This window comes from Schistocerca gregaria, chromosome 4 (genome assembly GCF_023897955.1).
Source record: "Schistocerca gregaria isolate iqSchGreg1 chromosome 4, iqSchGreg1.2, whole genome shotgun sequence".
Lineage (NCBI taxonomy): Eukaryota > Metazoa > Arthropoda > Insecta > Orthoptera > Acrididae > Schistocerca > Schistocerca gregaria.
In genome coordinates, this window is record NC_064923.1 from 768,117,394 (window position 1) to 768,136,166 (window position 18,773).

The 18,773-nt window shown below is 44.6% G+C and overlaps 1 protein-coding gene across 1 annotated transcript in view; it reads right to left on the reverse strand.

Annotated features, from left to right (window-relative positions):
* The window catches only part of LOC126266822 (probable cytochrome P450 4aa1), a 221,698-nt gene that overhangs the window by 122,992 nt on the left and 79,933 nt on the right, over positions 1-18,773 (reverse strand). The window contains exon 2 of the mRNA XM_049971373.1: positions 16,095-16,251. Within this exon, the coding sequence (XP_049827330.1) occupies positions 16,095-16,251 (157 nt within the window). The remainder of the gene's footprint in view (positions 1-16,094; positions 16,252-18,773) is intronic.

The following is an 18,773-nucleotide window of genomic DNA, read 5'->3' on the forward strand; positions in this document are numbered from 1 at the left end:
CACGTCCGTGACCGGACGGAAAGTTTATATTTTTTGGGAAAGAAAGAATTGGTGCACGAGGGAGATTGAAACACGGATGCAGTCCAACACCGTGACCGCACAACCGCGACGCCGTGACTGTTAAAATGCGCTCTATGTAGCACATTTTGAGCTTGGACCGTTCACTGTTTCTATTTTGCTTTTTTTCGCAGTTCACTACACCTTTTTCCTGTTTTCATGCTTGACCTGTATTCAGTTTTTGGTGGGCTATCCACTGGATTATCTTATCACTAAACCTGAAGCGATGCGATGAGGAGTTTACCTTGTAAGGAAGACGGGAGACTCTTCGATGATCAGGCACAAGATAAGATGCCTGAAATTCTTGAACGAGGACAGAATCTATTTTGTTAATTACTGTGTCATGATGCGCAGTTATGTCAGTGGTCTCTCAGTCCGGAAATAGTCTCAGTTCGTCGTCTGTATGCACGAGAGTCTCAAGTACAACGTTAACAACAGATAAATTAACACAGACGGGATATGTGCTCCCACTGATAACCCTACCAAAGATGTTGGGAATCAGAACAAAGGATTTACAATGGGAGACGGTAGGCTATCGGGACAGTCTTCCAGTAACGATCCCTATCAATTAAAAACTCAACTGAGCTTCTTCTTGGAATCAGCCTACTGTACTGTACGAACATGTGCCGTATTCTTAATATTTTTGGAAATCTGAGGTGAGGTATTAAGAAGTGGTCACTTTCATACAATTTGATGGATATCCCAGAATTACTTCAAAGTCCTCTAATTTCGAGATTGACAAGGCTGCAACATGGTGTGGAGCTAACATGTGATTCAATGTCCAAAAACTAAGTTGTCGTTGGTCGGACGCAGGTAGTTTCAGATCTTCTATTACTGACTTTGCTACGAAGGACGCTTGGCGTTCATTGCTACCTAGGTTTACCTAGTCCTGTTGCTCCTATGATGCGCACCTCACGTGTTTGCAAGGATGTGAAGCTTGCTTGTGTCTGTTCTATTAAGAGAAGCGACGTAGCTCTATGCTGCTGAGATCTTCAACGTCGAAACTTGGACGCATTTCCATTTGTGACGCGGTTTTTTACAGTTACCACAAAATTCCCTATCCTTATTCCTGCAGTTTGACACTTTATGTCTTCTCTTTAAACGCAGAAAACGTAGATTAGTACTTGTCACAGTTTCTGTTTTCGTTCAATGACGTCAATAATCTTATTTCATTCTTGTACTCAGTGGCCACGTTCTTCGCAAAAAGTCCAAAACGGGCCGTAATTTTTAAAATTATGCTTGTTTCTGATTAACACAGATATGAATGGCTGCTACCGTGAGAATGAAAGCCGGGGTTTTGTTGTCACAGAGGACCTTCTGAATAGTATGTGCTGCGTTTATTTCCGTTTCCACAAATTCCATCAACTGAAATATGTCCCCTTCTGAAGGACCGGCGTGCTTCACATCAATAAGCCATCGTCGGTAGATATCGTCAGTAAAAGTTTGAGAATTTTTGGCGCTATTACACAACTATAAGCATTTACATCTGCAACGACTGCGCGCAGAGCTTGGATGCGGCGACTGCAATCGATAAATGTACAATTCAGTAATTGTGGTTTTGGAAAGTGACTGCGATTAACGGATACCAAGTAATCCAGATGAGCTCGTATAATTCTGTTTGCATCGCCATAGCGTGCTGCAAGTATTATCTTCGTTTCTTAATATGTGTCAGAGATCACAGAGATACAATCAAGTCTCAGCAGAAACGCAAAAACATGTGTTTTTGAATAGCGAATAATATAATAGTCGACTATAGTTATATAGGTGAGAGGATTAACTCAAACAAATTCAGAATAGACAGAGGTTATCTTACTGTAACTGGAGTAAATGCACAAGAAAAAAAGGAAAGAAGAGACGCAGTCATTTTATGACAAACTCCAAAAGGAATTAAATAAGCTAAATAAGACAGACACTGTCGACCTAAACGCAAGAACAGGTAGTCAACCAGTGCCAGAAGTACTGGTGCTTTCGGAGAACAGAGCATTAATGATAACGACCAGGAGCGAGGACAGTTCTCCACGTACAATCAACTGAAAATATGTAATTCTTGTTTTAGGAAAAAAAGACGTTCATTAAATATACGTGGAGAGCAATCAAAAATGAGAAGGCAAATGCGAGATATGATAGTGTATAGAGGAAAAGAGATACGAGGGTAATTTCAATGTCCTGCACTCTGCAAATGCGCGACTGTTAACGGTGGTTGAAATTCGTGTCAGCTGTGAGCGCGACTTGAGGTGTGACGTATAAGAGTTTGCTGGTTCGCGTGGCTGTCTCATGAGTATTTCAGGTTTAAAATGCAAGTTGAATCCCACTCGATCCGAATTACAGCGACCAGCGTTCCTGCACCAAAATCCAATCCCCACGTGGAAACAATCTAAAGGAAATTAACAACGCTTTGAGAGAGGTGCGTGGGAATACGTAGTGGTCCGTGGGGCAGCGCCATGCTGGTCTGGTAAGCACTGAGAGGAACACAAGAAGTGGAACGCCGTCGACTGCAACAGACGACACTCCCTGGCTATTGTTAATGACATTTCAAGAGAGAATCTACGGAAAATATGTGAGGAAATAGCAAATGAAACCAGAATAACTCTGACTTCAGTGAGAATAACTGAAAAATTAAAATTGATAGAAGATGCTGCCATATGGGTCTGAGCGAAGAGCAGAAAGCGGATCGGAAAATAATGGCCGAAGAATTGCTTCAACTTCATCGAACAGAAGGAGAACAGTTCAGAAAATGATTGTTGCACTTTATTAAACCTGGATACGAGTTTTTTGGGGTGACAACTGAAGTCTCGGTCATCAGAATGGAAAAGTTCAGACTCTCCACGTCCGAAAAAATTCCACCAACAATCAAAGCTGAAATAATGATCTTTGCGTATGACATGAATGAAGTTACAGTTACAAATAGAGTGCCCCAAGGGACATTTGTAACAGGCGCGTACTAGAAACTGTTTCTGCAAAGTGTTTTGCGCCGAAAATTCGTCAAAGAAGGCCTGACGTGTTTGCAGCTGGTGTCCTCATTTTCCACGATACTGCAAGACCGCATTTTGCCCCATCAGTGAGAGGAACGCTCGACAAATAGCGGGATACAGTCCTGATACGATCCCACCAGACTGATTTGTTTTCCAAATTGGAGGAATAGCTCAGTGGAAAAGCTTCGACGCAACTGAAGAAGCTTCTAGTGGAAAGACCCGAGTAATCAGATCAACAATGAAGGTGCCCCCTCCGGAATACAGAAGTTAAACAGTACTTTAGAAAGCTGCCATAAGTAAGAATGGAGATTATTGTGAAGGGCTGTAAACGTATATTGCTGAATAAATTATTTTCTTCGGTTCTCTATTACAGTCTGCAGAAATTTTGAAATGTTCCTCGTATATTCAGGCCATTTTCTCTTAGCTGGAACAATGACTTTAACAGGAAATTGGGAGAAATTTAATAAATGGAAATTAGCTTCTTCAGAAGAAGTGTACAAGGTACACACTACAAAAAAAGTTTTGCATCACCCCGGTTTCCACATCTCCTGAAGATAGACGTTGACTGTGTATTTTTTATCACAGACACAGTACCTTTGACTGTTCAGAGATGTCACTAAACCCGTCCAAAGATGTAAACAACTATGCCATGAGCAGCGCCTATTACACGGAGGGGGTCCGACAGCCGATCAGTTCCAATCATTCCATCAGGAAGGAGGTACACGGCTCGTGTTGTCTGTAGTTCAACCATGCCTAGACGGTCAATACCGCGGCTCGATCGCGTCGCATTGTTACTTTGTGCCAGGAAGGGCTCTCAACAAGGGAAGTGTCCAGGCGCCTCGGAGCCAAAGAAGTCATTAGAAGTAGACTGTGGACAATGATGAACAAGAGAAGATACCTATGCATCTCATACAGGTAATCGAAAGCATGTATGAAGATACCAAAATAATCATAAAAACAGGCAATTCCAAAACGGGTAACATAACGGTAAATCTAGGTGTCAGACGGGGAGGACAGCATGTCGCCGACTCCGTTTAACATCTGTGTTGAAGACCTCTGAAGAAACTGGAAGAAGGAAATCCATGAAAGTATACAACGGAAATGTTATGCTGTATTCAGATGGTTACAAAATAGAGAGGTAGGCTTACAACACTCTGTGTGTAAATTATATGAGTTGGGAGGAAAAGGTTACAATTTATAAATATCTGCTAGTAAATGAAAAGTTAAGCCCCACTGTGAGAAATTCCCAGTTCGATCTAAGATTGTTATCGAAAACAATGTACTTTGAGCAAGTCTCCATTTTCAGTTTTGCAGTAATTTAAGTACGGATATAGAAAAAAGTCATTGAAAAGAAAATCAACAAATTTCAACATATATGTGAAATTATAGCCAAAACAAACACAAATAAAGTTACAAAACCGAAAAAATTGAAACTGTATAAAATAATGGCAACGCACGTCCTACTTTATGGCAGCAAATCCTAGATGGGAGAAAGATAAAAATAGCATAGATTTGGCAGAAATGAGATTTTTACGAACTGTCAAATTTTGTTCAGGGAGGAACCATGTAAAAAAGATACTATCGGGCTGAATTCGGAATTTATAATTTAAATGAGAATGGAGACAACACCTCAAGCCAATCGATGGAAACACAATTCCTGACGTTGTTAACAAATACAACTGATGAGGCAGAAAAGATGTAGGACGGACGAGAAAGAGACGGGTCTAACTATGTGAAGTCGGAAGAGGCGTATTGACTAAGCCTCGAAATGCAGAAGAATAAGGAGAAGAAGGGTGGTTGTCGTAGGATATTTCCCACGACGTGCCTAAAGAGCTCACCTATCTGTGTCTGTATATCAGTCACATTTGAACGCGTCAACAGCGTAATCAGCATCATCAAAAAGATAGTGAGTTCTGTCATTAATTCCTGCAATCGATCTTTGGAATGTTCCTCATCTTCAATGGGGACTGCGCCATTAAAGTGGTGTACCTCGTTCAAAATGCGTGCAGTATTAGCTAATTCTCTCGCCCGTACCATAATCAGGCGCATTAACTGATTATGGCAATAGACGTTTTCTGCTCCGACACCGTGAGGCGATTTGCGGTTTTCTGAGTGAAGCAAGATAGTACATAGTTTAACAAACAACTAACAGATGGCAGCAACTGTCGTGAACAAGCGATAGGTGTAGTAAAAGGACCTGAGTCTGATAATACATTAAAGCGTCGACAGAACAGCTTCACTGGGAATATAGTGCACTTAATAAATTAAACTGCGTGCACAAGTGGAAACTGCAGAAAATGTGGCATGAATATGCAATTAGACTTGGCTGTCTGTGCAGTCGGTCGTCATCGACAGAGCTTGTTGCCTAACGTGACGCAGTGAGCCCTCCTGGTATTGCTTCGTGAAGTGCACGCAGAACTTGTGATATCACAGCATAAATCGCGTAAAAGTCCCGCGATTCGGCATTACTTTCGTGATGTCAGTGGTAGATGGTGATTCTATTATAACACTCTATGGTTACAGAACTGTTCCAAAGAGTTTACAATAAGTCAACAGATACAATCTCTGCATCAAAGCAAAGATATAAATCTCTTTGTCCATTCCAGATCGCTCCAACTAGTCACAGTCGGTTGGTTTCTGAACATAGTGAAGATTGACATGCAAGTCTAGTGCCATTTTAGTTGCAACATGTGCTACACTTCATCACCTTGAAATCAGACACGTACGAGAAACTCAAAATAGCAACACGCGATAGCAACACGCGCTCGCCGAAGCTTCTGTGGTAAGCAACGCACTCTCATTTTAGTCTGTGTTGCTCATTAACTGTTTGCTTATTTCCTTCCGAATTGCTCTCTCTCGACACGTCTAGTAATTTTCCCTAGGAGCTGGAACGAGCTCCCACCAGCGTTTTCTTGTGTGTTTTATATATTCTTTTCCCGTGGATAGCTCCCTGGTGCCAGTAGTATTACAGAATTGCGAATTCATGGCCTTTCCCGCATTGTGAGAGCTCCCTCGACGGTACGGATATGTCAGAGGTCAATATACGGGTTCTGGATTCAATTGCAGCAGTTCTGTTGCCTGTAGCCTTTCTCTCAGTCCCTAAGACATTCATACAAGCCGCTACTGAAACACGTGCTGTAAGTTGCAAGCTTCGATGCTGAATGGTCAAGAAGACCATAATCTGTCTGTAGAATTCCAGGAAGGAGTGACACAGTGGCAGGTATTCATGCTATGATCGATAGGCATCAACCATCCCGTTGCCATTTGAGTTAAAGTTGTGTTGTGTAACGATCGTACCCCAACTTTTTTATTTATTAATCTTCTCACGAGTGGTGACGGAGCAACGCCAAATATCTCCCAAGGGCTGAAAAATATACTAGTCCCAGAGGGTTTACAGACTCATATCTTTAATCTCACATAGCTGCAACAGCAAACGACGCCACAAGTCCCGAATAATGCTAATCTTTGAGGAACGTGACTATTATATCAACCTCTCTTTCAAATTTGTGTAATTTCAGACCTGTCTGTTACATATGTGATGCCTGAATTTTCTTATTTTTAGAGTATTGAAGGGCGATCTGCAGTAATTGTTAAAAACCATTAAAAACGAAGATCGCATAAAAAATTCCTTTATTTAACACAATCGGTTTCAACGGTCTTTGCTGTCATGTTCACGCACAAGAGTTTTGTACACTGACGTCTTGTACGTAAGGTGTAGCGTAAAATGAACATGTTGTACAACGAAAAGATGTTAAAGACCTGAAGATGACAGCAAAGACCGTTGAAACAGGTTGTCTTAAATGAATTAATTTTTTACGCGATCTTGGCTTTTGAATTGTTTTTAAAAGTGTGTGATACCATCGAGCTCCAGATCAAAGCTCAAGAATCATCTTCTCCTAGTCTGTAGAAGTGCTGTTAGTTTCGCGTGAAATTTTGTTGCCGTGTATCACCAGCCCTCATCGAGGACTTGCAGCTGTTTGAGGGTATTTCCTTTGTCACCATAAAGCTCTTGCTAGTGACAGATTTCTTATAGCCTGTACGATGGAATCGCAGGACTTTGTCAATTGTTACGAGGTGCAGTTATAATGAAACGAATGTCGTGTTAAGGAACAGTTGAGGCTTACACTCGTCTTGTCCTGGGTACTGTTTTCCTTTTTGAAGGTGGACAGACACTCAAAATGACAGGACTGTTTCGGCTGGAAACGCTACAATGTATTACCTACTCATTTTCATCTCACAGTGAAGGCACAGGTTACATCTCAACAGTGTAAATTTTTAATATCTTCGTTCTCAGGTTCCACAAATTTCCCGCTGAAATAAGTTTGTGTTTCAGTGTATAAAATTGTCAGTCATTACGAACTGTTGTTCAACTGCTAAACAGCTCTTTTCCCTTTGTTCTCAAGAGCGTCCTCAAGCTGTGTCAGCCCCATCACAGGTGCTTGACAACCGTGTTGCAAGACGTGCGTGCTGGAAAGCTACACGCCAGTGGTCGCACAACACGTATTATGATGATGATACTCAGCTTTTTGCAGTCACCATCATTTGGCCTTATAAACCTGTATTGTGAAAACTCCATGTGACACGCAACAGCCCGAGACAAATGCGTCCGTTATTGTTGTCCGCAGTTTTATAATTTCGCACGTGAAGAAGCGTTCAGCTGCCTTTACTAAATAAGAGGAAGAACAATACACAAACTGCACTAGTTGCAGAGCTTTGTAGATACTTAATGTAGATAGTTGAGTGCAACAAGTGAAATAATGAAACTTTTCAGTTTTATGCAGTGTAAACTCAATATTCCGCGTGGGCTTATGCAACAGTGATATGAATAATATTTATTGGGGGCAACTGTGTAGAAAAAGCGGTGAAAGTGGGCGCCAAGCGGGCTGGGATCTTCGTAGTCTTTCCTTTTACATCCACCACTCTCAGCAAGCCACTACTTAATGTGTTACGCAACTTGTGGCGCAGTTTTTTGTCTTTGCGGGGTTACGTCAGTGGGGCACCATTCATTTTTATATGCTGTGGTCGAACTGTTGAGAGCCTGTAGTTACAATCCGAGTTAAGCTCTTTACGTATATGACTCTCGCAAACGAAAGTAAATTACAGATTTCCATCGCAATGGCTCTGCGTTACACGCAGTACCACCATGCTTTCTCTGTTCTATGTAATCACTGAAACATATTTTAAAATGCTTCAGAATTATCCTACGCTCTCAAGTATGCTGCTCTTTAATGTTAAGATGAAATAAAAAGAAAACACACAAGCAAGAGTGTCGACAGCTCGCAACAAACAATAAAAACTGAGTTAAAGGACACAATATTTTCTGGCAACCGAGTTGAAGAATAAATGACACACACTCTGCGTACGGTACTATGTTCGAGATGTATTCACACTGGTAAAATATTCATTTGCGTGATAAATGTCTTAGGAAATTCTTTTGGAAGCATCTGCAAAGAGCAAAATACGAAAGGTGTGTCGTGAATATGGTACCGATGTCAAGTTGTACGTAGTTGTGTAATTCGTACTTTTCAATGAATGAAGGATTCTGCACGTGTGAGCAGTAGCCTGGAGTGCCTATACGACGATTCTTCAGGAATATTGTTGTCACACATGTACTGAACATCATACATAATCCCATCACGTGTCAGTTGGCGAACGGGACGGAAGGTAATTCACTGGTCACACGAGATTACTCCCAGAAACAGTAAATATATGTAAGTTACCCCCAGAAGAAAATAATGATCGAGGTGGAATTGCGAAGAGAAACTTTGGCTACATGTCGCACCTGTGAAGTATTTCATTACGTCATCCACCTGCGAACGACTATCTATATTTGTAACCTAGTCACGCATTGAGTAATTTTCTTAACGATTTCCTTCGTCATGACACCGCAGAACTTCTGTTTTCCTCCATCTATCGCTTTATATCCATTACACAAAGTTTCTACTGTGCTAAGAACAGAGTTTTAATTACAAAGAAAGCATAGGAAACTCTGCTTTTCCTGTACTTACGAAAAACTTGCGAAAAATTCTACAGTGCTAAGGAAGATATAGCGTGGTATTCCGGCTCATTTTGAGATGTGTTTACCATCTACATCTACACTCCGCAAAAAAGTTCCAAGCAAGTAGCAGTGGGTACTTTGTGTACCATCATCGGCTCGCCATTTTCTGTTTCATTCACAAATGATGGTAAGAATTGGTGCCGATATTCACTTTGCAATAAGTTTGTGGGCGGAAGAAACATATTGCTTGGCTCTCCTTGAAACGTACGGTCTTGGAATTTTCACAGTAAATCCTTCTGCGCTGCACAACATCCCTCTTATGGCGGACAGCCGCTGAAGCAGTACTACACTCCTGGAAATGGAAAAAAGAACACATTGACACCGGTGTGTCAGACCCACCATACTTGCTCCGGACACTGTGAGAGGGCTGTACAAGCAATGATCACACGCACGGCAAAGCGCACACACCAGGAACCGCGGTGCTGGCCGTCGAATGGCGCTAGCTGCGCAGCATTTGTGCACCGCCGCCGTCAGTGTCAGCCAGTTTGCCGTGGCATACGGAGCTCCATCGCAGTCTTTAACACGGGTAGCATGCCGCGACAGCGTGGACGTGAACCGTATGTGCAGTTGACGGACTTTGAGCGAGGGCGTATAGTGGGCATGCGGGAGGCCGGGTGGACGTACCGCAGAATTGCTCAACACGTGGGGCGTGAGGTCTCCACAGTACATCGATGTTGTCGCCAGTGGTCGGCGGAAGGTGCACGTGCCCGTCGACCTGGGACCGGACCGCAGCGACGCACGGATGCACGCCAAGACCGTAGGATCCTACGCAGTGCTGTAGGGGACCGCACCGCCACTTCCCAGCAAATTAGGGACACTGTTGCTCCTGGGGTATCGGCGAGGACCATTCGCAACCGTCTCCATGAAGCTGGGCTACGGTCCCGCACACCGTTAGGCCGTCTTCCGCTCACGCCCCAACATCGTGCAGCCCGCCTCCAGTGGTGTCGCGACAGGCGTGAATGGAGGGACGAATGGAGACCTGTCGTCTTCAGCGATGAGAGTCGCTTCTGCCTTGGTGCCAATGATGGTCGTATGCGTGTTTGGCGCCGTGCAGGTGAGCGCCACAATCAGGACTGCATACGACCGAGGCACACAGGGCCAACACCCGGCATCATGGTGTGGGGAGCGATCTCCTACACTGGCCGTACACCTCTGGTGATCGTCGAGGGGACAGTGAATAGAGCACGGCACATCCAAACCGTCATCGAACCCATCGTTCTACCATTCCTAGACCGGCAAGGGAACTTGCTGTTCCAACAGGACAATGCACGTCCGCATGTATCCCGTGCCACCCAACGTGCTCTAGAAGGTGTAATTCAACTACCCTGGCCAGCAAGATCTCCGGATCTTTCCCCCATTGAGCATGTTTGGGACTGGATGAAGCGTCGTCTCACGCGGTCTGCACGTCCAGCACGAACGCTGGTCCAACTGAGGCGCCAGGTGGAAATGGCATGGCAAGCCGTTCCACAGGACTACATCCAGCATCTCTACGATCGTCTCCATGGGAGAATAGCAGCCTGCATTGCTGCGAAAGGTGGATATACACTGTACTAGTGCCGACATTGTGCATGCTCTGTTGCCTGTGTCTATGTGCCTGTGGTTCTGTCAGTGTGATCATGTGATGTATCTGACCCCAGGAATGTGTCAATAAAGTTTCCCCTTCCTGGGACAATGAATTCACGGTGTTCTTATTTCAATTTCCAGGAGTGTAGTATTTACATGAGGCCCTTGAGTTTACTGAACACAACCGTGCCGTAACGCTTTACTTCAGATTACGTTCGTTTCCTCCAATAAAGTTATCCGGTAAGAATTCCAGACTGACGTGGAATACTTTACATTGGCTTAGGACACTTCAAGTGAATTGTAGTCTGGTGTCTGCCTTCCTTATGGCTAGTTTTTTGTGTCTGTTGTCAGTACACAAATAATAATCGGTCGTTCTCCCAATTTACGCGTCAAGCGCTTCATGTGTATATGCTAAGAATCAACTGACAGCCCCTGCACCAAGGGTCAACCCTCTTCACGTCTTCAGTGTTATTTTCTGGCGATGCGGGGTTCCTCTGCATAACTATATTTTCAGTTAACAGCCTCACGTAGTCACTGAAGTGATCCATCAGGTCATTACAGTGAAGCGAACCTCATGCTATACACAGACTGAAGTAGTGTCCTGGAATCGCACTGCGCAAATCTGTCCGATGCTCCTCACTCTAATGTGCAATTTTGGGTATGTACATGAGCGTGCTGAAAAGTAATGTCTCTGAATTTTGTATGTGAAATGCCTTGGACATTTTTAAATAAAACAAATGATGTTAACATTCTACGTCTTTATTGTTCTTGTCTACGTATTTATTTCTCAACATAGTCACCCTGGCGACGAACACATTTCTCATCATTATTGTGCCATAAAACAAACATCGATGAATATTTCGTCCGTAACGAAAGGCATTATGAGGGCTGCGACTGTTGATCAATACAAATAAGTCAGTCTCTGCGACAGTCACTTGTTTGTTTTGCCACTACGCCTTTTGGAGGTTCACAGCATCATCATCAGGTGGAAGACTGTTTATTTACATGGCTGCTGGTGGTGAAGAATACAGACGTCTTTTAACATTCGCAGACCAAGGCAGTATAGGTTATTTTGCGTCTTTTGAGGGACACGACATAACCTACACTGCCTTGTTCTGCGACTGTCAAAAGACGTCTGTATTCTTTACTACCACCAACCGTTTAAATAAACGATCCTCCACCTGATGATGATGCTGTGAACCACCAAAAGGCATAGTGGCAAAACAAACAAGTGACTGACTCAGAAAGTGTTTTATTTGTACAAACATCGACATTGGGCAAGTAACTTATAATTGAAGAATACAGACTCTACGGGAATGACCATGTGCAACGTTCAGGGAGTGGAAAAAATGTGGAAACACCAAAAATAGAACACTTTATCACTCTTAATACGGTGCGGGAAACCCGTTGGCATTCAAAACATGCCGGCCGGAGTGGCCGAGCGGTTCTAAGCGCTACAGTCTGGAACCGAGCGACCGCTACGGTCGCAGGTTCGAATCCTGCCTCGGGCATGCATGTGTGTGATGTTCTTAGGTTAGATAGGTTTAATTCTAAGTTCTAGGCGACTGATGACCTCAGAAGTTAAGTCGCATAGTGCTCATAGCCATTTGAACCATTTAGTCATTCAAAACAGCGTCCAGTCCTCTCGGAATGGTTAAATATAAGTCCTTTATAATTTTCAAGGGAATCCTGTACTGTTCTTCCTGCAAAATTGTGGCAGTTTGGGTAACGATGATGGAGTAGCATAGTGATCGCGAACCGCCCTCTCAAAAGTAGACCAGAAAGGGTGAGTGGTATTGAGGTTGAGTTCTTGTGACTGTGGCGGCGAGGGAAGACCCGGTAATTCATCCTCACGCCTCACGCCCCGGACGATGCGACCTGCGTGATCAGTGACGCTGTCATGTTGGAAAACAGCATGACCGCTAGGGAGAAAACACTGCACCATAGGCCGCCTCTTTAGCTGGGTGGTCAGCGCCTCTGACTGCCAAGCAGCGGGTTCTGGTTCTACTGCAGGCCGAGTCGAAGACCCTCTCAGCTCGGAGAGTGGGTATTGTGCTGTCCTCATGATCATTTCATCGCCATCGATACGGAAGTTGTCCAGTGTGGAGTCAACTGGAAAGACTTGCAACTCGGCAGCGGGGGTTTCCCAGGTGCGGATGTAGCTGATCAGCCAAAATGATCGCGTAACCTTGGCGGTAACGTGGACCTTACAGAGTAACCATGGGGCCCATGAAATTCCACGATATGGCTGCCCAAATCATCATCGAACGTCCGCCACGTTTCACGCTTGCACGTAAACTAAGCCTGAAGTTCGAAAAGGCGTGCATGTGATTACATTTTCACGTAATTTGGGTGAATAGATCCTGAGAAATCAGTACCCAGAACAACCACCTCTGGCCCTAATAACGGCCTTGATACGCCTGGGCATTGAGTCAAACGGAGATTGGATGGCGTGTACAGTTACAGTTGCCCGTGCAGCTTCAACACGAAACCATAGTTAGTAAAGAGTAGTGACTGGCGAATTGTCATGAGCCAATTGCTCGGCCACCATTGACCAGACGTTTTCTATTGGTGAGAGATCTGGAGAATGTGCTGGCCAGGGCAGCAGTCGAACATTTTCTGTATCCAGAAAGGGCCGTACAGGACCTGAGCCATGCGGTCGTGCATTATCCTGCTGAAATGTAGGGTTTCGCACGGATCGAATGAAGGGTACAGCCACGGGTCATAACACATCTGAAATGTAACTTCCACTGTTCAAAGTGCCGTCAACGCGAACAAGAGTTGACCGAGACGTGTAACCAATGGCACCCCATACCATCACGCAGGGTGATACGCCACTATGGCGATGAGGAATACATGCTTCTAATGTGCGTTCACCGCGATGTCGCCAAACATGGATGTGACCATCATGATGCTGTAAACAGAACCTGGATTTATCCTACACAATGACGTACACCTAGGTTCGTCGTTGAGTACACCATAGCAGGCGCACCTGTCTGTGATGCAGCGTCAAGGGTAACCGCAACCATGGTCTCCGAGCTGATAGTCCGTGCTGCTGCAAACGTCGTCGAACTGTTCGTGCAGATGGCTGTTGTCTTACAAGCGTCCACATCTGTTGACTCTGGGATCGAGACGCGGCTGCACGATCCGATACAGCCATGCGGATAAGATGCCTGTCATCTCGACTGCTAGTGATACGAGGCCGTCGGGATCCAGCACAGCGTTCCGTATTACCCTCCTGAACCCAGCGATTCCATATTCTGCTAACAGTCATTGGATCTCGACCAACGCCAGCAGCATTGTCGCGATACGATAAACCGGAATCGCGATAAGCTACAATCCAACCTTTATCTAAGTCGGAAACGTGATGGTACTCATTTCTCCTCCTTACACGAGGCAATGCCAGTCAACTGCTGTTTGTATGTGAGAAACCGGTTGGAAACTTTCCTCATGTCAGCACGTTGTAGGCGTCGCGACGGCCGCCTACCTTGTGTGAATGCTCTGATAAGCTAATCATTTGCATATCACAGATCTTCTTCCTGTCGGTTGAATTGCGCGTCTGTAGCACGCCATCTTCCTGGTGTAGCAGTTTTAATGGGCAGTAGTGTACAACAGCGCAACCTGCAGGCTAGGCTAGCGTCTGCATTTTGTCGAAGCGTGAATTTTTCGAGGTGTTCCAATATTTTTCTCCATCTCCTCTATGAGTAACAACAGTATTACTGAAGTTGCAATAGTATACAGGGTGTTACAAAAAGGTACGGCCCAACTTTCAGGAAATATTCCTCACACACAAATAAAGAAAAGATGTTATGTGGACATGTGTGCGGAAACGCTTAATTTCCATGTTAGACCTCATTTTAGTTTCGTCGGTTTGTACTGTACTTCCTTGATTCACCGCCAGTTGGCCCATTGAAGGAAGGTAATGTTGACTTCGGTGCTTGTGTTGCCATGCGACTCATTGCTCTACAGTACTAGCATCAAGCACATCAGTACGAAGTATAAACAGGTTAGTGTTCATCACGAACGTGGTTTTGCAGTCAGTGCAATGTTTACAAATGCGGAGTTGGCGGAAGCCCATTTTATGTATGGATTAGCACGGGGCAATAGCCGTGGCGCGGTATGTTTGCATCGAGACAGATTTTCAGAACGAAGGTGTCCCGACAGGAAGACGTTCGAAGCAATTGATCGGCGTCTTAGGGAGCACGGAACATTCCAGCCTATGATTCGCGACTGGGGAAGACATAGAACGACGAGGACACGTACAATGGACGAGGCAATTCTTTGTGCAGTTGACGATAACCCTTATGTCAGCGTCAGAGAAGTTTCTGCTGTACAAGATAACGTTGACCACGTCACTGTATGGAGAGTGCTACGGGAGAACCAGTTGTTTCCGTACCACGTACAGCGTGTGCAGGCACTATCAGCAGTTGATTGGTCTCCACGGGTACACTTGTGCGAATGGTTCATCCAACAATGTGGCAATCCTCATTTAAGTGCAAATGTTCTCTTTACGGATGAGGCTTCGTTCCAACGTGATCAAATTGTAAATTTTCACAATCAACATGTGTGGGCTAACGAGAATTCGCACGCAATTGTGCAATCACGCCATCAACACAGATTTTCTGTGAACATTTGGGCAGGCATTGTTGGTGATGTCTCGATTGGGCCCCATGTTATTCCACCTACGCTCAACGGAGCACGTTATCATGATTTCATACGGGATACTCCACCTGTCCTGCTAGAACATGTGCCTTTACAAGTACGGCACAACATGTGCTTCATGCACGATGGAGAGCCTGCACATTTCAGTCGAAGTTTTCGTACGCTTCTCAACAACAGATTCAGTGACAGATGGATTGGTAGAGGCGAACCAATTCCATGGCCTCCACGCTCTCCTGAGCTCAACGGTCTTGACTTTCATTTATGTGGGCATTTGAAAGATCTTGTCTACGCAACCCCGGTACCAAATGTAGAGACTCTTCGTGCTCGTATTGTGGGCGGCTGTGATACAATACGCCATTGTCCAGGGCTGCATCAGCGCATCACGGATTCCATGCGACGGAGGGTGGATGCATGTATCCTCGCTAACGGAGGACATTTTGAACGTTTGCTGTAACAAAGTGTTTGAAGTCAGGCTGGTACGTTCTGTGGCTGTGTGTTTCCATTCCATGATTAATGTGATTTCAAGAGCAGTAATAGAATGAGCTCTAACATGGAGAGTAAGCGTTTCCAGACACATCTCCACATAACACCTTTTCTTTATTTGTGTGTGAGGAATGTTTCCTGAAAGTTTGGCCGTACCTTTTTGTAACACCTTGTATAATCCAGCAGGAAAGATGAGTGCTGGAGGTTCCATAAGGAGATGACGGGAACAATTCTGAGGGGAAAGAGGTCGTTGAGGAGGAGGACGGCCAGAGAGCTGGTGTGAGAGCGCGGCGGCTGACCTTCGTGCTGGGTGAGGAGCAGCGCGTTGCCGAGGAAGGGCAGCGCGGGCGGTCCCGGCAGCCGGGCGGCGATCCAGACGAGCCGCGCCCACGTCGACAGCCAGGCGGCGGCCGCCAGCAGCGCGACGCACAGCGCCGCGTCCCACGCCACGGCCACCTGCCGGCGCACGGGAGAGTCAGGCGTGACGTCACTGAGGCGCTTACACGCTGCATCGAAGGCGACTGGGGCCGTCTGTCGACTTTGTGGGCGTTAGAATATACATACTGAGATCAACACTGCGTTTAAATCTAACAGCCTGAAACATAATCCACGTCCTTTGCTTCTATTCAACATGAAAATGAGTAGTACAGTTACCCACCAATGAAAGAACGTAGAAAATGATACCTCTATGCAATATATATATGTGCAGTTCATGGTTTGAAATCGATTTTGGTATAACTAAAGTTATCAGAGCAAAGTTATTTCAAATAATAAATTTTATGCCATTGCACGACCGGCATTATTCGAGTCAAGATAATAATTTCGTTAAGTAAACATCCATTTCCATCATATTTGTAGCACGAACCACTCTTACAAAATAATTTACAAACCCGTTACTGTGTCAAACTTTCGACATACAGATCCTAACTCTGAACATCATCTAACAAAAACCATTTTGAAATCATTATACTGGGTGATCAAAAAGTCAGTATTAATTTGAAAACTTAATAAACCACGGAATAATGTATATAGAGAGGTACAAATTGACGCACATGCTTGGAATGACATGGGGTTTTATTAGAACAAAAAAAAAATAATACAAAAGTTCAAAAAATGTCCGACAGATGGCGCTTCATCTGATCAGAATAGCAATAATTAGCATAACAAAGGAAGACAAAGCAAAGATGATGTTCTTTACAGGAAATGATCAATATGTCCACCATCATTCCTCAACAATACCTGTAGTCGAGGAATAATGTTGTGAACAGCGCTGTAAAGCATGTCCGGAGTTATGGTGAGGCATTGGCGTCTGATGTTGTCTTTCAGCATCCCTAGAGATGTCGGTCGATCACGATACACTTGCGACTTCAGGTAACCCCAAAGCCAATAATCGCACTGACTGAGGTCTGGGGAGCTGAGAGGCCAAGCATGACGAAAGTGACGGCTGAGCACACGATCATCACCAAAAGACGCGCACAAGAGATCTTTCAAGCGTCTAGCAATAAGGGGTGCTTCTAATAAAACCCCATGCAAATCCAAGCCTGAGTGTCAATTTTTACTTGTCTATCTACATTATCCCGTGATTTATTAATATTTCAAATTTGTACTGAGTTTTTGATCACCCGGTATACCTTCTATCATTTACGTGCTGAAGTTTTCTTAGGGTAACTACGCAGCGACCGCGACTCCTACCTTAAAGCTGTCCGCACACGTCTGCTTCCTCCGGGCACCTAGCAGCCACTCCCGAGTTTTTACTGCGTGTGCCCGGCTCTCTTAACCATCAAAGATCCTCCTACTCAAAGATATTATACTCATTCCACCTTGCGGTTGCCAACTACCGACTTTATATTTTCTGGATCTACCCTGGTCAGACCTTAGCACGTACCTTTCAAGACATTAAACTGCTGTCGTAGACTTTCTTGCAGACGAAGTACAGGAGCAGCCGATTATATTTTCTCATGATGTCAACTGATTCATGCGATCAGAAATAAAGGTAAGACGTTATCCAACAAGTAGCTACAGTATATTCCACTACAATGGGAGCCACAAACGATGGCGGTGGACTTCAGGCTTGCTCTGTGCTCCCACATCACGCGTTCTCCGACCGCCAATGAGCGCTTCGAGCGTTCTTCTGTGAATGCCGTAGCTAATGCATTGAACGTAATCGTAGAGACTTGTTTACTGAGCTTCTATTGCATTTGTTGTAACTTGTCATAGCTGACGGTGTTGGTAAATCATAAATTCTGCATAACAAGCGAGAGGCATTGTTTGCGGGATATTCGGGTCCTTGAAGCGCAAACGGGGCGCATGTGCGTGGCGCAACTCCCGCTTGGAATCGGCAACAGTGCAGTCTCCGTCAGTGGGTCAACGTGCGCGACCCGCAACCGATCGCGGACCGGACTATAATTATACTCATCATTAAAGAACTGCAGCAGTGGTGTCTGTATCTGTCCTAGTAGTTTGCTAGTAAGGATTAGTGAATCTGAACTTCAGACACACTTTTTGAGATTTTCGCTCTCACTAGAGAGAAAGACAGGAGCCACCCTGTCATTAGCCCCATATATCACTAAAGTTAGCTTCTCGTCTCATTTCTGTGTAGATGATTGCTGAAAATGACAATGATATTGGTATTTTCCAAACAGCATTGTCAAATTACTGTACTGAGCTGACAATACTCGCACGGGGTTCTTCATATCAGTAAAGTGCAAAGTTTCGTTGACATTAGTCATCTGACTCTTACTTTCAACGTATCTTAAAATTTGCACAGTACTTTCATTGTAGACTCCAAATGATGATGAATGCTGAATTGAAAAACTCTATACCTGTCGTTTTTCGACATATTAAACTATGTGGAAATATAATCTTTGGCTTGCTATGCCCTTCAAGGTCTAAGAGTAACACGTTATGTTTCGTATGTCAGGGCAGCCTACTTTGCTGAGATACAACGTCATTAGTGTTGCCCTAAGCTTTTCGGATTG